This window comes from Gossypium hirsutum, chromosome D08, assembly GCF_007990345.1.
Source record: "Gossypium hirsutum isolate 1008001.06 chromosome D08, Gossypium_hirsutum_v2.1, whole genome shotgun sequence".
In the NCBI taxonomy this organism is placed as follows: Eukaryota; Viridiplantae; Streptophyta; class Magnoliopsida; order Malvales; family Malvaceae; genus Gossypium; species Gossypium hirsutum.
The window spans coordinates 10817182-10840235 of record NC_053444.1 but is presented as its reverse complement, the minus strand read 5'-3'; the positions used below and the strand labels follow the sequence as shown (position 1 = coordinate 10840235).

The 23054-nt window shown below is 32.3% G+C and overlaps 2 protein-coding genes, 1 long non-coding RNA gene and 1 pseudogene across 10 annotated transcripts; 2 read left to right on the top strand and 2 right to left on the bottom strand.

The window, feature by feature from the left end:
- Positions 1–807: 807 nt before the first annotated feature.
- On the top strand, positions 808–1158 carry LOC107907578 (uncharacterized). Its single transcript, XM_016834969.1, has one exon. The coding sequence runs from the start codon at positions 808–810 to the stop codon at positions 1156–1158; it is 351 nt and encodes a 116-aa protein (XP_016690458.1).
- Positions 1159–5491: 4333 nt separating this feature from the next.
- Positions 5492–8132, top strand: LOC107913002 (probable glutathione peroxidase 4; annotated as a pseudogene).
- Positions 8133–12891: 4759 nt separating this feature from the next.
- Positions 12892–16098, bottom strand: LOC107914457 (uncharacterized). 2 transcript variants are annotated; one of them, XR_005917502.1, is made up of 3 exons: positions 14792–15995; positions 13567–14664; positions 12892–13361 (listed from the first exon to the last, which is right to left on the bottom strand). It is a non-coding gene; the product is annotated as an uncharacterized lncRNA (long non-coding RNA). The 2 variants fall into 2 exon arrangements; XR_001688879.2 differs by having other exon boundaries at positions 12892–14664; positions 14792–16098.
- A 746-nt stretch (positions 16099–16844) lies between these two features.
- Positions 16845–19561, bottom strand: LOC107914464 (54S ribosomal protein L51, mitochondrial). 7 transcript variants are annotated; one of them, XR_001688882.2, is made up of 5 exons: positions 19203–19561; positions 18138–18192; positions 18012–18043; positions 17299–17404; positions 16845–17200 (listed from the first exon to the last, which is right to left on the bottom strand). XR_001688882.2 is itself a non-coding variant. In XM_016843385.2 (4 exons), exons 2-4 carry the CDS (start codon positions 18183–18185, stop codon positions 17028–17030), a joined length of 327 nt encoding a protein of 108 aa, XP_016698874.1. In that variant the 5' UTR covers positions 18186–18192; positions 19203–19561; the 3' UTR covers positions 16845–17027. The 7 variants fall into 7 exon arrangements, 2 of the variants coding, with proteins under 2 accessions (XP_016698874.1, XP_040955769.1); XR_005917501.1 differs by having other exon boundaries at positions 18138–18141; positions 19203–19536; XR_005917500.1 differs by lacking the exon at positions 18012–18043 and having other exon boundaries at positions 18138–18141; positions 19203–19536.
- Positions 19562–23054: the final 3493 nt, after the last annotated feature.

Here is a 23054-nt window from a genome sequence, read left to right as displayed (position 1 = left end):
TTATTTTGAGTGTTGTGTTTTTCCAGGCTTTCACAATGACTCGTGCCACTCGTAACCGTAAAAACCATGATGAGATACCATCCGATGACAAAGAATAAGATGTTACATTTGAGAATATTGTGGGGATGGTAAATTTTCAACATCAACAATTGAATGAGGTACGTGATACATTTGAGGCCAATTTGACTAAGTGTCAAACGGAACTACAAGCCAATTTGACTAAGTGTCAAACGAAACTACAAGAGAACATAAATCAACTTTCCAATTAGCTTACCGATCAATTTCATATGCTAACTCAAGTTGTTGCTTGTTTGGAGACTTCTTCGAACTTGATGGTCTCGTGCTCGTCATAGTGGTGATGATAAGGACAATGAAAAACTTTGTATTCGTTCTAATATTGGTAGACGATGATATCATTACATTGATGAAACTTTGGGTATTCCTAATCGAGGCCAACCTTTTGTAGCTAAACCAAAGTTCAACATTCCACCATTCCGAGGGAAGAATGATCCAGATGCATATTATGATTGGGAGGCTAAAATTGAGATCATGTTTTGTTGTTATAAATGTTCGGAGGAGGAGAAAGTTCCATTGGCTACATTGTCATTTTTGGATTATGCATTGAGTTGGTGGACTCAACTTGTCTTAAACCACTAAAGGAATTGTGAATGAGATGTTGATTCATGGGACTAGTTGACACAAATCATGAGAAAATATTTTATCCCACCTCACTATTATAGGGATATTAAATGGCAACTTCAACACCTTATTCAAGGTAATCGATCTGTTGATTAACACTTTTAGGATATGAAGATGCTTATGCAAAGAACAAATGTACAAGAAGATGATGAGACTACCATGGTATGGTTCGTATATGGCTTGAACATTTCGATAGCCGATGCTCTTAATCTTCAAACCTATATTGATCTTGAGGATCTGGTACACAAGGCCATTGAGATTGAGCAACAATTTCAAAAACGTCAATCTCGTCCATTTGGTGCATCACAATATTATAGAAGTACGAGTTCTAATTCTACTTTCAAGAATTCAAAACCTCCTTATACTACTAATAAATTGGTGCCAAAACATGATGAGACTAAACCTTATGAGTGGAAAAGTGAGGCTCCTACAAAACCTTCTTCTACATCTTCTAAGTAGTCCATTTCTATTACTTCTTTACCAAAACAACAAAAAGCTCATAAAATTGAATGTTTTAAGTGCAAAGGGCGTGGGCACTATAGTCGTGATTGTGCCAACATGAGACTTTTGTTGATAAAAGAAGATGGTGAGTATACCTCTGATTCAGATGAAACAAATACAGATATGCCCGAATTAATTGATGATGTCGATGATAGAGGTGAGTTTTATGGTGAATAAGAGTTGGTGGAACCACTAACTCATTCTCGTTGTCTAGTTGTAAGGCGCACCCTCAACATCCAATTGAGGGATGATCATGATCTTCAAAGGAGTAATATATTCCATTCGATGGGTTTGATTAAAGGTAAACTTTGCTCATTTATCATTGATAGTGGAAGTTGTGCTAACGTTATGAGCAGCTACCTTGTGGATTCACTTGCTTTGCCATTGTAACAACCCGATTTTGACCCTAATCGGAATAGTAGTTTCGGGACCAGAAATCTAAGTTCAAAAAATATTTTAATATTTTTTATGTGTTAATTATGTGTGAATTTAGATGTGTGAAAGTTTCGTGAATTTATTTTATTGTTTGTGTGCTTAATTTGAAAAAAAAGGCTTAATCTCGTAAAATGAAAATTTGATGGTTAAATAAGAAAGTACTTAATTGTTGTTGACTTTATAAAATGGAGGCTTTATGTGGCAATTAGACCATTTTATTGGTAGTGGGTGGCAATGGTCAAGAATGACCTTGAATTATATGTTATATATATTTTATATTAAAGGTTAAGTTAGTAAACTAATAAATTGTTAATATATATGTTATAATAAAATTAAACAAAGCCATGGTTATTATTTTTCTTCCTTAGCCGAAACTAAACAAGAGAAAAAGAAAGAAAACATAGTTCCATTCGGCAATATTGAAGCTTGATTGAGGTTAGTTCTTTGTTCGGTTTTTGATAATTTTTACGTTTTTTAGATCGTTGCCTTGTGTTCTTCAAAACCCATGTTTCAATTTTGTGAATTGATGATGATTTTGGAATATGCCATTGATGAATGTTTGAGTTTTATGATGTTAGTTGATGAAATATGAAATATAGGTGTTAGATTAATATGTTTTGTCTTTGAATTTTTGGTGAAATTGAATAAATAGGGTTAAATTGTGAAAATAAATTTTTGAGGGACTAAAACATGAAATAAAAGAAATGTGTGGACTTGTATGAAGTATATGAACATTCGGCCCTAGCATAGTGTGGGAAAATTTTGTGTATTTTGTGTTTTATGCAATAGGGACTAAATTGTAAAAAGTGTAAATGTCAGGGGTAAAATGGTAATTTGCCTATTTATGTGTTTTTGGACTAAATTGAATGTAATAATATTTAAACTAGCTCATTTTAAATATATTTAGATCAAGAACCAAAGAAATCGGAGTTTGATCGGGAAAAAGCTAAAGTCGTCGACTAATTGCTCGATTTTGATTTTTACACTGTCCGAGGTAAGTCTATTAGCAATTTAATATTTTTAAATCAGTATATATATATGTATATTTATTGTATTCTTAATGAGCTGTGATAAAAAATACATAGATTGAATTTAATTAAAGTATGAATGATATATATATACATATTGTTCGAATATATATATGAATACACATATATAAGTTCTTGAATTTAATTGAAGTATGGAAGTTATAAATTTATATATATGAAGTCCCAACATATATATGTATATATTTGTATGATTTTTTGTAAGATGTGAAAAACATACATGGAAATGTATGAGGTTAAACATAGTTGTATGTACATATATAAATTCTTGAAATGAATTTAAGATATGAACTATATATATATATATATGAATGTGTGTGGTTCGAATGGATATAAATGTATATACAATTACTTGAGTTGAGTTGAAAGTATGAATTTTAAGTACTGATATAATTCGACTATGGTTTGCCAATTTCTTGAAGTGAGATTAATGTTACATGAATTATACATAGATGTTTTGAACATGTGTATTGCTAGTAAGAGTTATATGAGAAATTATTTTCGTATTTGTGATATTCAGGTTCTGTGCCTAGCAGGCTTAATGCCGGTGAATTTTTCAGACTTAATGTCTAGCAGGCTTAATGCTGGTGAACTTTATAGACTTAATGTCTAGCAGGCTTCATGCCGGTGTTCTGAGTCAAGCTTCAAGCTTAACAGACTATATGTTGGTGAATCATTTTGAATAAGTGATATTTTTATCTCAATTGAAATTAGATGATCACGTTGATAAACTGTAATAAAAAAATGTGGTTGTGAGTATTCGATTCTATATTTTGATGTGTATGTGCATTCGGCTAAAAGTATTTGATAGGTACATATGGGTGATATATATATATACCTTGAATGAGTATATGCATTTGAATATAAGAGTTTGATAAATATATGTATGCATTTGGACAAATGCGTTGATGTGAATACAAGTTAAGTTAAATATATTTGTGGGTAACATATATACATTCGGTTATATGTTCTTGATGAATATAAATATTTGGTTATAAGCATTCGAGGAGTATATATAAATATTTGATTATCAATAAAATGATTATAGTAAGTACATGTTTAAATAGTGAGCATAAGTGGTATTTGTGTTTAAAATAAATTGGCTTATAAAATTTTATGATTCTTTAATTTGATTGCTAATAACTTATTGAGCTATCAATGGCTTACTGTTTATGTTTGTTTCTGTTTATTTTCTTTGTTTTATAGATTTTTGAAGTTGATACGAGATCGGGGATCGTCAGAAAAGCTTATCACACTATCGATAGATAATGGTATTTTAAGTTGAAGTTCCTTTTGAGTCTATGGCATGTATAGTCTAAGACTAGTTGAATTTGTTATTTTGTTAATATATCTATATTAAAGCCATGTAATGTGGCTAAATTAGTTGTTTTAGTTGGTTTTGGTTTGATTGATAAATTACTCATATTGTGGTTGTGGTTTGGTATTATATGAGACTTGGTATATTGATGCATGGTTATGTGGTATGTTTGAGTTAGTTCTATATGATTATATATATAGGTATATATATAGTATACTTATAAATGGAAGTATTTATGCGAAATTTTGGAATTATTTTACTAACATATTCTAAGTAAATTAAATGAATGTTCAATTATATATATGTTTAAAATGTGCTATGAAATGCATTGTTATCTGGTAATAAAATGAAAAACTTTTTGTAAATAGTTTTTGTATAAATAATTTTGAACATGTACATACGGTTTTGGTATTTATAAATAAATTTGATTAAAAAAAATTGGTTTTGTGTCTATAATATTTTGAGATTAAAATGATGTTTGACTTTGCATTTTCGGTTGATGTATTTTATGAAGTAAAATATATTTATTTCTTTAAATCACTTTGTGAATTATGACTTTGTTTTAATTATACTCAATTGTGCTATATCTGTTCATACCTAGTAACCCTAATCTGACGACGGATATGGGTTAGGAGTGTTACAGCCATGTAGCAAACACCTTACACCATACCATCTTCAATGGCTTAACGAAGGTTCAGAAGTCCGTGTTGTCAAACAATGCTTGATCCCTTTTGAACTTGGGACTTACATTGATGAAGTTTGGTGTGATGTCATTCTCATGCATGTCGCCCACTTGTTACTTGGTAGGCCATATCAGTATAATCGTGATGTTATTCATCATGGTAAATTAAATTGATATTTCTTTGTTTTCCATTGGAAGAAGTACATTTTTGCCCATTTGAATCCGAAAGATGTTCACAATAATCAGATCAAGATAAAGTTCTATAAAGAAGTTATGGAAAGTAAGACACAAATAGCCAATAAATGAGCTTTTAAACGAGTTTGTTCGTGAACATAAATGAACCGAACACACCTATGTTCATGTTCGTTCGTTTATTAAACGAACATAAAAATTTTGTTCATGCTCACTTATTTAACTAAATAAACGAATATAAGCAAACGTTATATAAACGATTCACAAACAGTTAATTTACACCCTTACATAGATCTAAAAATTTAACGGAGAGAGAGATGTGAAAGGTTAATATTTGGGGGAAACAAAAAAATATGAATAATCCAACCGTGGAAATGGGGGGATAAAGAGCTGGCGTGGGGTTGTGAGTTTTAAATATCATTAAATGAGGATTTGCTTTCTGGCTGGCTGCTTCATAAAAAGTCGGCACTCCAGTTTTTCAACATTTAATTATACTTTATTTACGTACTATCAGTCCTACTAATACCAAGTTTTAAGACTTTTTAGATGCTTAAACGCGTTTTTCAATTATCTTATAAATGCTTTAAATTATTTGGTGATTGATTTTAAATTTGACTTTGGCAAAGAAAACTCTGCGTGATTATATGAATGTGAACACACCTTTCCCAAAATTCAATTTGCATCATCATCAACCTCAATAGTTATAACTAATGCCTGCAAAAACCCACAATTAACTTTACTTGTCAAACTCGACCATTTTTATTTTGTCATCACTACCAAAAATAGCTATCCTTTTCACTGCCAGAACCCACCTTTACTACCCCATCTCCTCCTTCCCTTTATTTAAATATCCAAAAGCTTCAAAAACCTTTTTCTTTCCATCTCAAACCGTGATGGGTGCGTCTGAATCAGTTCCTCAGAAATCAATCCATGAATTCACTGTCAAGGTTCTTCTCTACCCGTTACATTTCTTTGATAATTCCTCTTTCTTTTGATTGGGTTTTATGCTTTTGTTTGGTTGTTTGTGTTGCAGAATAGCAAAGGCCAGGACGTGGACCTTAGCACGTACAAAGGAAAGGTTCTCCTTGTGGTTAATGTTGCTTCTAAATGGTCCTTTTCTACCTTTCATATCTTCTCTTCTTTGAACTCGTCGTCTTTGTTTTCTTTCCCGATTCTAAATTGTTTACCTTTATGATTTTAAACAGTGGGTTTACGGATTCAAATTACACCCAGTTGACTGAGCTTTACAACAAATACAAGGACAAAGGTTGGTTTCTCTTTGCTTAGCTGTGTATTTCTTTTTTTTTAGTTGCTTAAAGCTTATGAAATCAGCAACCATGACTGCACAGTCTGCATAGCCAGTTCAAAGCTAACTCTTCATCTTTTCTTAACACTCGAAAGTTCAAACCTTAGCTAAAATTGGACGTTATTGCAAAAAGTTGCCGCTTCAAATTATGTCGAATGTAACTTTATTTTAACCCTTTAAGAAAGGGTACAAATTACATAAGGAAACAAATTAATTTTTATGCCAAAATCTACTTAAAAATCCCAATTGTGGAGTTCTAGTTTGGTTTAAATCGTAGAGGGTAGTTTGTAATAGGAACTAGCAGCCGGAACAGGACTGTGGAAGAAGAAAGGGAATGGGATTAGGGTTTTCTTTTTGAGGAAAAATTTGCATTGAAAATGGACTTTAAACTGAAATTACATGTGCAGACCTGTGGAGCCAGATGACATTTAATTCACAATGATGGAAACTTTGACGGTAGATCAATGATTCAGAACTCTGTTATTAGTTTAGTACTTGTGGAAGACCTTTCTTAAATTCAAGCATCCCTATAGAGGCTTCTATTATTACTCGACATTTATTTTTTCTTTTCCCTAGTGGCTTTGTACTTTTTCTCATAGCTCTGTAAACAAATACCTTTTCAATTATCAGTTTAGCCAATTTGATCATAAGAAAAAAATGGTCGAATTATAGTTTTGCTTTCGGTTTTCTTCCCTAGATATGTTAGGACTTGATGTTTTTTATTTTCTGATTGAAGGGTTGGAGATCTTGGCATTTCCTTGCAATCAGTTTTTGAAGCAAGAACCAGGTACCAGCCAAGAGGCAGAAGAGTTTGCTTGCAAAAGATACAAGGCTGAATATCCTATTTTCAAAAGGTAATGGGTTATATTTAGCATTGGATAATGGATCTCTTTTCTTAGAAGTAGCGCAAGATGTTTTTTCATTGAATGTGATCATTGATTGGGTTAATTGTGATTGTAGTTGTTGATTGGATTTTGCCTTTTTCGGATTAATTTAACAACTCTGTCGGGACTGCTACCATAAGAAGATAGAAATAGGTGGAACTATTGATAGAACTCTGCTTCTTCATGAATAATATATGAACTTATTTGAGACTTTTTGTACATGTTGATGTTCCTTGTGAATGTTTGTGATTGTTGTTGACTGGAATGGAGGTCAGCTCATTTGCTGAGTCTTTGTTTTCTATGTACATAAACTAGCTGCATTTGGTTTGCATTCATTGCATCTTCAATTCCAGGGGGACTTTGCATTTTAACTGGTTACTGTTTGCTGCTAAAAATTTTATATATATAGGTTCGTTGCAACGGGCCGAATACCGAACCTGTCTTCAAGTTCTTAAAAGCAAAGAAATCTGGTTTCTTGTGATCTAGGATAAAGTGGAACTTCACTAAGTTTTTAGTTGATAAGGATGGTAACGTCCTCTCTCGCTATAGCCCAACCACCACACCACTGGCCATAGAGGTATTCCCTACACCCTACTGGTACCATTTTATCCTTGTTTCTTTTTAATTTTTTGAGGAGGGGGAATTGAACCCGAAGGTGACCATGCACCAACCGAGTCAAATGCTCAACTGCGGTGCATGTGTGCGAGACATTAATTTCGTGTTGTGCTGCTTTGGTTGCTGTTGCAGGGTGACATCAAGAAAGCATTGGGAGTGGATACGTGAAAATATAGGAGGTGGAGGGAAAATGGAAACTAGAAACAATGTAAATAGGATGAAAGTGGTAGACGTGGCCCATAATAATGTGTACCACTGTGAGACCTCATGTGTAATGATAATTGCTGCTCGAGTTTGTAAAAAGTAGTAGTTTTACCACTGTGATAGTTTCTTTGCTGCATTTAAGCCTATTAATTTCCTCTTTGGAATTTCATTGTTGTTACTTATAAACTGTTTCAGAATCAGACCATTGTTACTTAGGTTTTGTGATTGTATGTGTTAATTATTTTAATTATTTTGTTTTTTGTTTTAAAATTTGTGACAATATTTTTAGTGGTTTAAAGACATTTTTTAGGATAAAAGTTTATTTGAACTTAAGTTATTCTAAGTTATTATTGAGGTAGATGAACACTCGAAGGTTATTACCTTACATTTAATTTAAAGACATATAAATAAATATTTTAATTTTAATATTTAAGTATTAATGTGTTCTAAAAATATGATGCTGAGAACTATTTTTAAAATTTTAAATTTATTTAATCTGTTTTATATTTTTATTTTGCTTTTGCGATGGTATTTTATATTATTTTTAAAACATTATTTAATTTGAACTTCTTAATAATATTTTTTGGTTTAAAAATATGATCTCTAAAAAATATGTTTGTAGGCTTTTTTTTACCTATTTAATATAAAAAATATATCTAAAATAGGTTTACCTTAAATTATTTATGGCAATGGTATGTCCAAGTTGAAGGAGGGTGGTGGATAGGCGGCACCATCACCTTTTTTTTGATAGTGTAAGGTTTCTGTTATTAAAAAATAATAATAATTTTTTAAGGGGAGGGTAACTTGTAGACGGCACCAAAAAATAAAAATACAACATGTATAACTCATACACACCACACAACCTGAGAAAGCTGGTCAAGCCTACCTGACAGGTGGCACCTGTAGTGATTGTGCCTACCTGATAGGCAGCACAGATCTGCTGTGATGGGATGGAATGAGCCCCCTGCTCTACTACGTCTGTGAGATAGGACGAGACCCTTAAGGGTCTCGTGAAAATGGGTTTTTGGGGACCTTATAATGAGCCCCCTGCTCTACTGCGTCTATGAGATAGGACGAGACCCTTAAGGGTCTCGTGAAAATGGGTTTTTGGGGACCTTATAATGGTCCCCCAATGTGAAAGAAAGAACAAAATAGATAAGAAGAAGAAGAGAACGGGAAAAAAAAAGGAGAGAAGAGTAGCAGAATAGGGAAGAAAATGAGAAGGGAAAAAAAAGAATGGTAGAGAAGATATAACAAGAGAAGGATAGGAAAAGCAAAGGAGAAAAGGAAAAACATTTGGGGCACGTTTGATTCGCTGAAATAGAATAGAGGTGTAATGGAATAGAGTTGTAATAGTAATTCAATTGTTTGGTTGAATGGAATGAAATAGAAGCGTAATAGTAATCCTGTGTTTGGTTGAGTGTAATAGAGGTGTAATAGCATAATGAAAAAACTAAAATGACTAGAATACCCTTAGCAGAAATTTATTTTGGTAAATGATTATTGTTATTGTTATTTAAATTTTAATAAGATTATTATTATCAATAATAAATAATTTAATCATATTTAAACATAATTATTATTAAATATATTTTAATTAAAATATATAATTTAATAAAATTCTTAATAATTAGCATAAATTTGTTTTGGTAAATTATTATTGTTATTGTTATTTAAATTTTAATAAGATTAATATCAATAATAAATAATTTAATCATATTTAAACATAATAATTATTAAATATATTATAATTAAAATATATAATTTAATAAAATTCTTAAAAATTAATATTCTTATATGAATTTACTCAAATCATAATATATGATACTGTAAAATATAAATTAACATAATTATTATTAAATATATTATAATTAAAATATATAATTTAATAAAATTCTTAATAAATAAAATTCTTCTATGAATTTACTCAAATCATAATATATGATCTATAAAAGAAAATTTCAAATAATTAATATTAAGTATGATTTAATTAAATATATGATTTAATAAAATTTAAAATTATTATAACTAATATGATTATAGTTTATGAATTTGTATAATTTAAAATAATAATTATTACATATAATTTAATAATAATATATAATTTCATAAAATTCTTGATAATAAAAATTTTCTTATATGAATTTATACAATTTAAAATAATTAATATTAAATATAATTATATAGTGATATATAATTTCATAAAATTCTTAATAATAAAATGTTCTTATATGAATTTACTAAAATCAATATATAACTTGAGAATTATATTATGCATAAACATAATTAACTTATATTAAGAAAAGGTTAGATGAAAATGAAATTGTACATTAAAATCCATATGTTATATAGTTTTACAACATCAAAAAGTTTGAACATTGATATTTAATGGTAAGAAAGAAATCTCCTAACCCATTCCAATCGGGCAACTGAAGGTAAACTAAAGAAAACGATCATTTGAGTTGGATGGTCGGGAAGTTTACTCAATGCATCATACCGCTGATCGTCGGTTAAACCTTCAATTGACCATAAGGCTGAATATAAATTTGAAGCTCTCTCTTCCATATGTTGTTCTGACTTCTGCTGAACTACCACCTCGGAGGCAAAACTCCTACTGATTTGATCGCCAACGGCCTGGATTTTCTCCCCGAACAAAGTGGCAGCCTCATTAAATGAAGAAAACACATTATCACGAGCATCAGATTTCTTCTTTCTCTTGTTTGAAGATAAGGAACCCCCTTGGTCTCGATCTCCTCGCGGATCCGTACCAGAAACATCCATGTCGTCTAAAGAGACGTCAGCTTCGCAGTCATAGAATGTGTTTCTCTCTTCATTCATCAGCTTGTTGGACAAATAATGAAACTTGAGATCATAAATAACAAAAATGGAATACGGAAAAAACCAAGCCCCTATACTGTACAGAAAAAGAAAAGCAAAATCTGCAAACAGTTTCCTGTTTATTCTTTCTCCAACTCATACCAAAGATCAATATACACAATAATCTGGATGAAATAAGCAACAATGAATAAAATAAAATAGCAATTTCAACAGAAATTAATCGGTCACAACCCCGTACCAACAATCCAACAGTCAATACTTCCAAGCAAAATCAATCATTAAGAGCTCTAAATTGAACTATCCCAAGCATAATTATCAACGCGGCGACTAGAACATGGGCGCTCAATGCCTTGCTAACACAACCAAGGTCTCATTCCCTTCTAAAACAGAAACTACTGCTACCAAAAAGGCTTAAAAACAACAACGCAACCAGCTTCACATGATGTAGTCTAATAGAGTTCCCAATACTACCCCAGAGTCAGTAGTTCGAAATTTACACAAGATTTCCCTTGCATAACATCATCAAATTAATGCCAAAGCCAGAGAGGATTCATGATTTGATATTATATACATGGAAAGCATAACCAATACATAAATAACTTGTAGGAACTAAAACAGGTGACGATTAGGCTTAAAAAAGTAAAGAGAAAAGCATGCAGAGGGGTTATTTACAATTGGGAAAAACATTGGCAGATTAATTTAGGTCAGAATTGGCAGATTAATTTAGGTCAGAATTTAAAACTCACCCGATATTGGATCCTACGTGATGACCCGAAAAACGCTTCACTCTTTCTTCAATGGATTAAGCTAGAATTTCCAATTTTGTGAATATATTGAAGAGAAAAAGAGAGGGTTTTGGTGTGCGGAGCAGATAGTGTTGGGAGGAAATGGGGAAGGGAAATTTGATGCCGAGACGAGAAGAAACGATGACGACAGATTAATCAACGGAATCAGTGGGAAATGGGAGGAGAAAATGATTAGGACGGAAGAGGAGAGGGTCGGGTAGGGAGGGAGGGTAAAACAGAGAGATGGGGAGGGAGGCCGGGCGTAATGGCTAATACAACGATTTGGGAAAGGATTGTAAAACACGGGAATTTGGGGATTAGGGGCGTAATGTAATACGCGCGTAATCGGGGCGTAATGGATTGGGTAATACGGCGAACCAAACACGCTGTAATAGTATTCTTATGTTTGGTTGAATGGAATGATGTGGTAATAGCATAAGGAAAAAAACTAAAATAACTAGAATACCCTTAGTAGAGTTTTTTTAGGTAGATGATTATTGTAATTGTTATTAAATTTTAATAAGATTATTATTATAAAGAATAAATAACTTAATCATATTTTAACATAAATATTATTAAATATAATTTAATAAAAAATATATAATTATTCTTATATGAATTTACTAAAATCATAATATATAATAATATATAAATAATATATAATCTACTTTATTATTTTTAAACTGTAATACATATTTAATGTTCTAAAATATCATTAGTGAAACAAATAATTACAATTAAAAAAATATTAGAAGTAATAAATAACTTGAGAATTATATTTTGCATAAACATAATATTCATATATTAACAAAAGGTTACATAATTTCTTTAGTTTATATGTCATAATCCATATGTTATAGCAACTTGAAATTCATTTCTTTATTAATCACCCAAAAAGAAAAGAATGTGTTTTTGTGGATTTGATTAATTGATGACTGACATTTAATAAATTTTTTTTCAAAAATACCCATTGATTAATATAGTGTGTTAAATAACAAACGGTATTTTATTGACATATATCTACCTATTTCTTCTCTAGATTACTTACCACTATAGCCCCCTTTTTTTTATTGTAAAAAACCGTCAATGTTGCCAAATGAAACTATATATGTATTTTATATATCATCGAAAACAACACTATCATCATTTAACACATTAGAATTTACTAATATATTGATAAAAGTAAAATTGAAATTTCAAAGATTTTAAACATCCATATTTGAGCTATACGTGCCGGAGTTGGTTTGAGTTACCGTAAATTTTGAAGTTAATTATTGCAGGTTTATAATAATTAATTTTGATGAAAACTATTGTTAGATTTTTAATAAGAGCTGATTATTTAATATATTGATAATAAATTATTTTTTATAAAATAAAAACACGTAATTATAAATTCTCAATCTCGTTTATGAAATTACAAATGGTGTTGACTCGAAAGAGAGGTTTAAATAAATTACAAATATATTACTTCGAAGCCTAGTAGATTTGATATAATTTAGGACAAATGCAATGATAGATAAACATATATGGAAGCAACCAATTGAAAAAAAAAATGATAGACAAGGCTAGCAACTCACAATGTCAAAGGACGCAAGCATCAAACACTCTGCAGTCTTTAGGATTTTGTGCATTTCAGTAAGGAGAAAATCTTAAAGAGGGTAAAAAAATGTCTCGAGTGGTTTCATTCTCCCATTCTACCTCTTCCCACCAATCTTTTCTCCCTTCGATAGTGATATGGTTCCCTTTTGCACTGTCAGAATTGAGAGGAAGTTTCTTCAATTTTGAGCAATCACCCCATACGCCAAAATGTTTTAGAAATGGGAAGGGTAGGACATCCCAGTATATGCTCTTCAATTCTGGTAGAACACATAACTTGAGCATTTCAAGCTTCAGAAACACACTTGCATCTCTCCATGCTTATCTATACTATAGTGATTCAGGACAAGTTTGACTCTATTGTATTTTTGTATCATTAAGCACATGTTAAGATCAGATAAGTCATCAAAATAAACAAGAAAACCATATTGCAGCAAGCACAACCTATTCTAGGGCAGTGACTACCTTTTGTTTTGGCAGTTACCGGCTCCTCTATGATGTACCAAGTCCTGGTTCGGAGCCAGACACCACAATCTCCTCTCTAGTAATTTCTCAAGGTTAAATAAACCATATTCCGGGACATCTAACGTGACTACCATAACTAATCAGACTAACAAGATAACATGGAAAAATAAACAATAGTTTAGAATCTAATACAATATTGGAAAGAAATATCAGACACATAATTACATAACCAAAAGCTCACTAGGAGTAGTCGGGTCCTATGTTACACGAATTTGGGTGAGTATCGCATGTGGGTAAACTAATAAACTGGACTCTGCAAATGCTATGCATTAATTATGTTGCTGAGACTCCCTATTTTTCTTAAAGTACTTGTGTCTAACACTCATGTTTGACAAATAGAGAGAAGATACGACCTTTAAGGATCCTCCAAATACATGAAAAAACTTTTAAAAAATCCATACATACTCGTAACCAACACTCGTATCTGAGTACAAGTATAGATGCATTTGTATTTTATCCCTCTTATGGTTTCCACCCTCAAAAACCAAATATGCATTTGTACAGTGTCTGCGTAAATCCAAATTCTACAAGAGAATACTAGTAAACTGGTATCTTAAGGCTTCCACCCTCAAAAACCAGCATATATGGAAGTGTTTTCTCCGACCACAATATTCGACTAGAAGTAGTGTTGATAATAATAAGCGAAACACAAACGAGTTTAAATTTTAAACTATCTTGAAGCAATATTAGGGCATCATTTATAACCAAAAACAAGAACATATATTAACTTCATCCCCAGAAAATGTATCAAGTAACTAAGTGTCAACCAACAATAGCCTTGTCCATCCTTGTTCAAAATTTGAAGCAACTCCTCAAAAATAAACTAGAGAAAAACTAAAGCATTCATCCTTGTTTAAAATTTAATGCAACTTCATAATCATAAACTAAAAACAGCTAAAGCATTCAATGTAATGACACCCCTCGAGAGTAATGTTCTCGTAAAAGTTTTCCTAAAAAGAGAAGGCTTCATCCAAAACAACCTTGTAATACCTCAAGCAAAAGCTGCTGCAACCTTCTTCCTCGGTGCTGCTTCAGTACCTAGATCATGATCCAACACCGAAATTGAAAATAGAAACAAACTCCAAAGATATGCTTTGAACAAAAAAGAATGAAAAGAAGCTTAAAATTATAAACCCGTCAGCAAAAAGAATTAACAACTCATTACCTTCTCTGAAACCAGTCTTGAACCTGCGAGGGACATGGCATAGATACCTGATCCTACCGATTCCAGTGGTCTTTCTTCTGATTGCCTTCACACTCAAGTTATCTGAATCCCACAATAAAGTAATTCCCCTTAGATTTAAGGACCAACACCAAATTACAATCCAATCGTATCATATAAACACATCAAAACGCATGTTCATTCAAAGTACTTGAAGTATTACTAATGGTATAAGCACATTTCATGTAACATTACAACTAACAAATCTATGGTTCAGGAAGAAAAAACATTGATTCGAACTACAAGTCCATAGTTTTATATAGAAACATCTTAAAATTTCAATCACACCATTTTTCCCACCATATTTAGGAAATTGAATTCTTATCTGAATAAACGCATTCAAAGTGAAACCCAAATAGATATTCATGTCAAAGATATTAGCTTTGATATATAAGCACATAAAGAAAGAAACCCCACTAGTCAATCCGAGAAATCTAGTTGCAAATTACACTTAGGAACAAAGTTAACAACAAAAACGAAAAACACAATAAATGATCTTGATAACAAAGAAAAAGCGGACGAGGCACTTTCATGTCCTCTTACGAGCAGCAGAGAAAGCACAGGCAGAGCAACGGCTCTTCTAGATATGGAAGCTACGGCAGCCACAACTAACGCAGAGAGTGTGGGTCTTGTTCCTTCTTTTACCAAAACTCCCTGTTCCATTTCCGTGCACACTACCACTTTTTTTAATTTCATTTTCAAAAATACAAGTAGATCAAGGGGTGGAAAAAGAGAAATAAACAAAGATAATCCATGAAGAAAATAAAATAAATGAACGAGAAGAACTGATGGAAGGGAAAAGAAAGGGAAACGTGGGAGAATCGGAAGCTTGATGAGGGCAGAAAATGGAATGGAAAATATGAAACGCGGGCGGAATCCTAATCGGCGCTGAGTGGGCGTAATGGCTATTACGGGTAATGGAGGTAATAGGGGCGGAACCGATTAGGGTTGTAATAACATTACAGCCAACCAAACGCCCGCTTGGTTGTGGGCTCGCGGAATAGGGGGAATGCATGCCTATTCCCCCAACCAAACGCCCCCTTGGGTTCTTAGTTTAGGGTTAGTTTGGGGTTTTGAAAAAAGGGTTTGTGAAATCTGTTTAGGGTTTTTAAAAAAAGAAGTAAGGGTAAGTTTGGTTCACTACAATGGAATAGAGCTGTAATGGAATGGAGCTGTAATAGTAATTCAATTGTTTGGTCGAATGGAATGAAATAAAGTTGTAATAGTATTCTTGTGTTTGGTTGAATAGAATGATGTTGTAATAGCATAAGGAAAAAAATTAAAATGACTAGAATACCCTTAACAGAAATTTTTTTTAGGTAGATGATTATTGTTATTGTTATTAAATTTTAATAAGGTTATTATTAACAATGATTTAATTAAAATAATAAATAATTTAACCATATTTTAACATTATTATTAAATATAAGTTAATAAAATTTTATATAATTTAATAAAATTCTTAATATAATTATTATTATATGAATTTACTAAAATCATAATATATAATACTATAAAAAAATATAATCTACTTTATTATTTTTAAACTGCAATACATATTTAATATGTTAAAATATCATTAGTGAAACAAATAATTTAATTATTCTACAATAAAAAAACAAAATATTAGAAGTAATAAATAACTTGGGAATTATATTTGACATCCAAACATAATATTCATATATTAACAAAGTTACATGATTTCATTAGTTTATATGTCATAAACCATATGTTATTAAGCATATGTCATAATTTATTAAGCATCTGTTGCAACAGGCAATTGTTCTTGAGACGTTATCTTGAACCTATCATAGGCCTGAATTTGATCCTGAATTTAGTGATAGATGTAATAATAGTCCTAAAGAGTTAGTTGAAGAGGAAATTTTTAGCTTGCCTAGAGTTTCCTCTCTTGTTCATATATTGTTTCATTAGACAAATTATTAGAAGTTCAAAACCTGAGAAGGTTGAATGCTATGATGTTTGGAAGAGGTACAGATGCTCTAAAATTATTAAATATTTGGGTCCAATCATCTATTACAACATCATTCGCCTTTGTTCATTACACAACAATTTCATTCACCTCCAAAGAGTGAATGTTTTAGCAAAGTTGCCATCATTACTACATAGAACAATAAAGAAACATACAGAAAAATTGTGAAGAACTTGGTACTACTGTGTCTCAAAATTTCACATCAGTTGTCCATGTACCTTGCACACTAGGGTGTTTAGTTACATGCCTTGTCGTCAATTTCACCACCTTTCTTCCCAATGCGTTTCTTAGCCTGGTTGCATAAAGAAGGATATCTTCAGGAGTCATATTCTTCACGCATACCACCCGTTCGTTTTTGTTCTCTGAGAAATTGGCAAGATACATGTTTTGAGACATCGTTAAAAACATCGCATACGTGAATGCATCATGTCTGAAACTCATCCAAGAAAGAGTAACTTACTGTAAAAGCCTTTCAAATGTGGATGCTGCCCATGAATGAGTTCATTAACCACCTCCAGCTGAGGGTTTTTCTCTTTAAAAGTTGGTAACTCTGACTCCATAAATGCCTTGGCATAACCATGTCAAAATTACCATGAGTTTGAAGAATTCAGAATCCATTTAAAGGAGAGAATTCATATTTGTACATGCTTCTTGTTATTATTAATTATAACAGAGTTGAACTTGAGACTACCATGGTATATGAGTCAAAAATGAAATGTTAACAAAGTATGACCTTTTCATTTACCTTACTTGAATAATACCTCAAGTTGAAATGCAAATCTTAAGTAACTGTTTTATTTAGACAGGATAATATTATTACCAGACTGTCACTCAAGGCCAAAACAACATTTGAGAAAATATATCATTGGTAAGCAATGACGTTTTCTCCATCACATATATCAATATGATAATGGTACAAAACCAAGAGTAGATTGGCCTAAACAAACAAATAATTAACTGCAGTTGGATCATTGCAATAAACCGCATCAACATGTTGGCAGAAGCAGCTTGCTATTAAATTAAAACCAAGGAACCAGATATCTATTGGTTATGCTACTCCACTCTCTCTCCATCACTCAGCTATAACAATAAAAGAACTATCTGCTACATTTATTTTTTTCCATGAATAATATGTATTGTATCAAAATTTCAATTTTCATAATCTTTTGCTACCTTTATTTCCTCACATGCACTGCACGTCTCACCTATAAGATTGGTAAGGAACATTACACATATGAACAAGAACGCACACATACACGCACAAAAGAAAGAAACATTAAGAATAGACAGATAACTTACCATTCTTTGATCAATCATAGAGCATCCATTAGCACAGATCATAATCATTTGCTAACTGTTTAAGGTTCACAATCATCACATTGATTACATACAATATCAGCTCTCAAATAGTTATAATCACCATGCTCAATTAACGCATTCATTTAACAATGACTCAGCCTAGTCTGATCTCAGCAGATCATCATCAAAGATATTCTTTTCACCTTTGCACAAAAAGAGATCATCTTGAATTCAATGCAAAACAATGATACATTCTCAAACAGATATATTTTTATTATCCTTCTCATCGAGTGCTAACAAAAGTTTATTAAAATTCCAAAATCAAACATTATAAAATAAGACAACCAACCAAATACTAAAATCAATGACAGAGTCAATCAGATAATACCAGAAAATAGAAAACAACTCCTTATATAACAAAATTAGCATAAATAGAGAAGGAACTAAATAAACAATCAAGCAACAACCTTTTTCCTGTATTTGCAGAAAATAAAAAATTTCTTGGAGAGGGAGAAGAAACACTGGGAGAAGGAAGAGAAGAAAACCCATTAATCTTAAGCGAGAAAGAATGGTTTTTGGGGATGAGTTTGGAAGAAAGAGAGGGAAGGAAGCATTTAGAGGGATTGTTTAGAGGGAAGAAAGAATGGTTTTTGGGGATGGTTTTTGAGGAATTGTTTGGAGGTCACGAAAATAGTAGTTTGGGAGGCAAAAGAGGAGAGATTGCGAAGGAGGAGATGGAAGCGTTGATTGTGGGAAGGAAGACGCAACATCACTCAAATATTCATATGCTTGCTTGGCTACCTGCCTGTTTTTCCCTCACCGGAGTTGAAGGAAGGAAGGGAGTGGCTGTCGGTGAGGCTGAGTCTGAGCATTTTTTAGGCGAGAAATTGATGGGGGTAAAATTGATTTTCTTAAACAACGAATCAGCATTCGGTGGAGAGGAGAGGGAATAGAAATGCTAATTAAGCAAACAATCAATTAAAAAAAGAAGAAGAACATGATCAAAAAGCACAGAGGAGAAACGTTAAAAGAAGGAAAAATCAAATAAGGAAAAAACGCCATTACCTGAAATATGGGAACAGAAGGAGAGAAAGTTACAGATCTGTGGGAGAAGATGAAGGAGAATATCTGAAATATGGGAGGAGAGTTTGAGGGCAGAAATTGTGTAGAGAGTTTGACGGCAGATGAAGGAGAAGATGAAGGAGGGCAAATTTTGGAAAATGGGAAAAAGAGAGCCTAAAGAATAGCTATTCAGTTATGTGGGCAATAAATGGCTATTACAACCTTTAGTTGTAATAAGGCCTGAATGGAATCAGGCTGTAATCCTTTTACAGGCAACCAAACGTTGGTTTGGTGGTGGGCCCACTGAATTGGGGGAATGCATTCCTATTCCCCCAACCAAACATGTTGTAAAGGGAATTTTGTAGAGGGTTAAAAAAAGGAGATATTTTTTAGTATTTATACATTTTTTTTGTTTAGTTTAGGGTTTTTCATAGGTTATAAATGTTATTTTTCTGTTTTTTTTTTGTTTATTTTAGAAATGTTATAATTCATATTCTGATTTTTTTTGTAAGGTATTATTTCGGTAAGAAATGAAGGTTGTTTGATTTATTTTAGAAAGTGTGCACATATGTTTATGTTTGATTTTTTACTTCTTATGTTTTTTTATGTTTTTTATTAGATTCAAATAACAACATTAGTCCCATTAGGTTTATTTTGTTGAGATAATTTATATTGTTTTAACATAATTTTTTTTATTTTTTTATATAGGTAAAAAATGAGACCATTGAATTGGAATTGATGAGATGTTTCTGTTATATTTTTTAATGAGCATTTTTTTTGTTTATTATTAGATGCACATAACAACATATAGTCCAATTAGGTTTATTTTATTTTGATAGTTTCCATTATTTTAACATAATTTTTTTGTTGTTTATGTAGGTAAAAGATAAGACCATTGAGTTGGAATTTATAAGATATTTTTATTTTGTTAATTACTGAACCAATATAAATAAGTTTTTTATATACTGCAATAGTATAGCAAAAAATGTGATGTGGGCAAAACTGTTTAGTATTTTTGTAATGAAATTTTTGTATTGTATTTATTGTAATAACTATTGTATTAAATTTAGGTATTTTGATAATTATTTAAAATGGACTACCTTAGAAATTAATTATCGAAATGTGCTATTCGCAATTCCGTGTTAGGGTATTACATTTCTATATTTTAATAATATTTTTTATTAGTGGCATAAAAATGTCCAAATACAAATTAAATATCGAAATGTGTTTTTGCAACAAACTAATTGAACTCTTTGTTTTAAAATTGCAGATAACCAAATGAGTTCTTTGATTAACGATAATGATCACATATCAAACATGGTTAATAAAATGGTAATAAAATTGTTATTTGTTACTCATGAGTTCCCTTATAAAAAGTTTCATATCATTTACGAAATTAAATTAAGTTATATTAAATATTTCTATAATTTAATAGTGTCAGAGCCCGTACCGCGTATTGAGGGTCGTATGAATGGCTTAAGATATCCTCCGGATGAATGAATAATGCCATACTTGCAATCAACCGAATCCGGATCAGTGACATTGATCCAGACGTTTGATTTCGATACGACTTAATATCTGCTTTGGTCGAGCGATGGCCCCCGAAGACCCACACTTTTCATTTGTCATGTGGGGAGTGTTCCATCACTTTAGAGGATGTTGCACTACAACTCGGGCTCCCAATCGATGAGAGTGCAGTAATAGGCATAAAAACGATCTCTGAGTCGGTCGCCCTTTATTATAACCTACTTGGAGTCTCTCTCGGTGATGTTGAGTCAAAATTTACGGGTTTAAGGTTTTCATGGTTGAAGGCCAATTTCAAACATTTACCGATTAATGCCACTGAGCGGGAGGTGATGTGCGCTGCTCAAGCGTACATTATGCACATTATAAGGGGTATACTCTTGTTGGATGCAACAACAACAATGTCTATTTGATGTGCTTACCCCTGTTAACTGATTTGCATAATGTACGTTCGTATAGTTGGGGTTCTGCAGTACTAGCTATGTTGTATCGTGAGCTTTTTCGAAAGACAAAGCCTTTTACCGTGGACATAGGTGAATGCTTCATATTGCTGCAGTCTTGAGCTCTTTACTGGATTCCATTCTTGGCATCAGTTAGTCACCAAGCATATGTATTTTCACTCGTGAATAGGTGACAAAATTTACTCATTATAGTAATTATTTGACATTTTTTCTAATGATATTATTCTAACAAGTTATTTGTTTTCAAATATGGAGTACCAATCAGGATACCGGGAGGTCATACACGGTTCCGATATACCGTCTGATGATTGAAAAATGTATCGGGAAAGGGGTAAGCTATTCCAATATTCGTGACATGAAATTACTTTATATATCTTACTCGAACCGTGTTAGAATTTAACCATATTGTTAATTATGCGGTTCATTTGGATGCCCTATTCCTTCCCAGAAATTACGGTTGTTATTCTCTCGTTTGCCCACATCCACTCACACCTGTGGTGCATTATTATCAATTTTTAGACATTGGAGTGGTATAACGGGGATCGAGTACTCCGACAATTCAGTTGCATACAATATATCCTAACACCACCAACGCAATTGGGGAAGATCCATGAAATTAACAAGAAAGGAAAATAAGGAAATAATTGGGTGGTAGTGCATCAATAATATATTGCAATGTAGGACAACTAGATGGGTTGGAGACCTCAAATAGATCTTTCTCTCAATTTGTCAATCGTTAGAGTACATATAGTGGTACTTCGATATGGGGAAACTGTATTTATTTGGTGGGCAATCGATTGTAGTCCCCCTGCACATGCGCCAACTTAGGCAATCCGCCCATCCTCTTTTACATACGTCTCCTTCACTCGAGCCAAAGCCCTCGCCTGAACCCGAGCCTACACCCAACCCCAAGTGGTCTTATACACAGTTTGGGGATAGTTATCATCTAGACTTGGGGGTCGATAACTATTTCCTAGGCTCATCAGCCCACAAATATCATTTAGAATCTCCTGGATCCAATTCTGGTATACTTGATTTGAGATCAACGACGACGTTTGATATCTTCAGCTTATTACCACTGCAGTACTCCACTCCTCCCAAGTAAACATTTGGGGCATATAATTTTTCTACTATGTTTAGCACACCTTCAAGTTTGGGTGAGGAGAGCGTTGATCGCCACAAGCACCCACAACGTGAACGCTGCCCATAACAAAAATTTACCCCTAGGACCACACCATCAAACCATCAATTTTGGGGGTTTTTGTAATTTCAATAGTCAAGTTTGTATTTATTTAATTGTAGTAAAATATAAATGCAAAAATACAAACTTTATAATTTTAAATGACATGTGTTGGAACAAACTTGGAACATATAAATTATCGACTTACATACAGGCAAAACATACATGCAGAAATTAGATTCATTGCACCAAACTTGGAACCAACTATGTAATTTAAATTAGATTCATTTTAACAAACTTGGAACCAACTTTGTAATTTAAATTAGATTCATTGGAACAAACTTTGTAATATAAATTAGATACATTGGAGTACATTAGCTCAATTCCTACTCGATCGCGACGATTGTCTAATATGGTAAGTTCTCTATGGGCATTTACTTCGATTATGCCCAGCTAATCTACATACGCTACAAAATTTCCCATTGATTTTCTCCCTAATATCTATTTCATTATGGATTCTGGTTGATTGGGGATGATCTTTCAGATTCCTACGCAACTCTTTATTTAGGACAAACTCGTTGGAGGCACCTCTCATATAGACAGGTTAGGAGGACGGGGAACTCATTCTTCCAGACACGCAACGTGTGCTCGAGAGTGTACACATCATTGATAAACTATTCGGTATTGAGC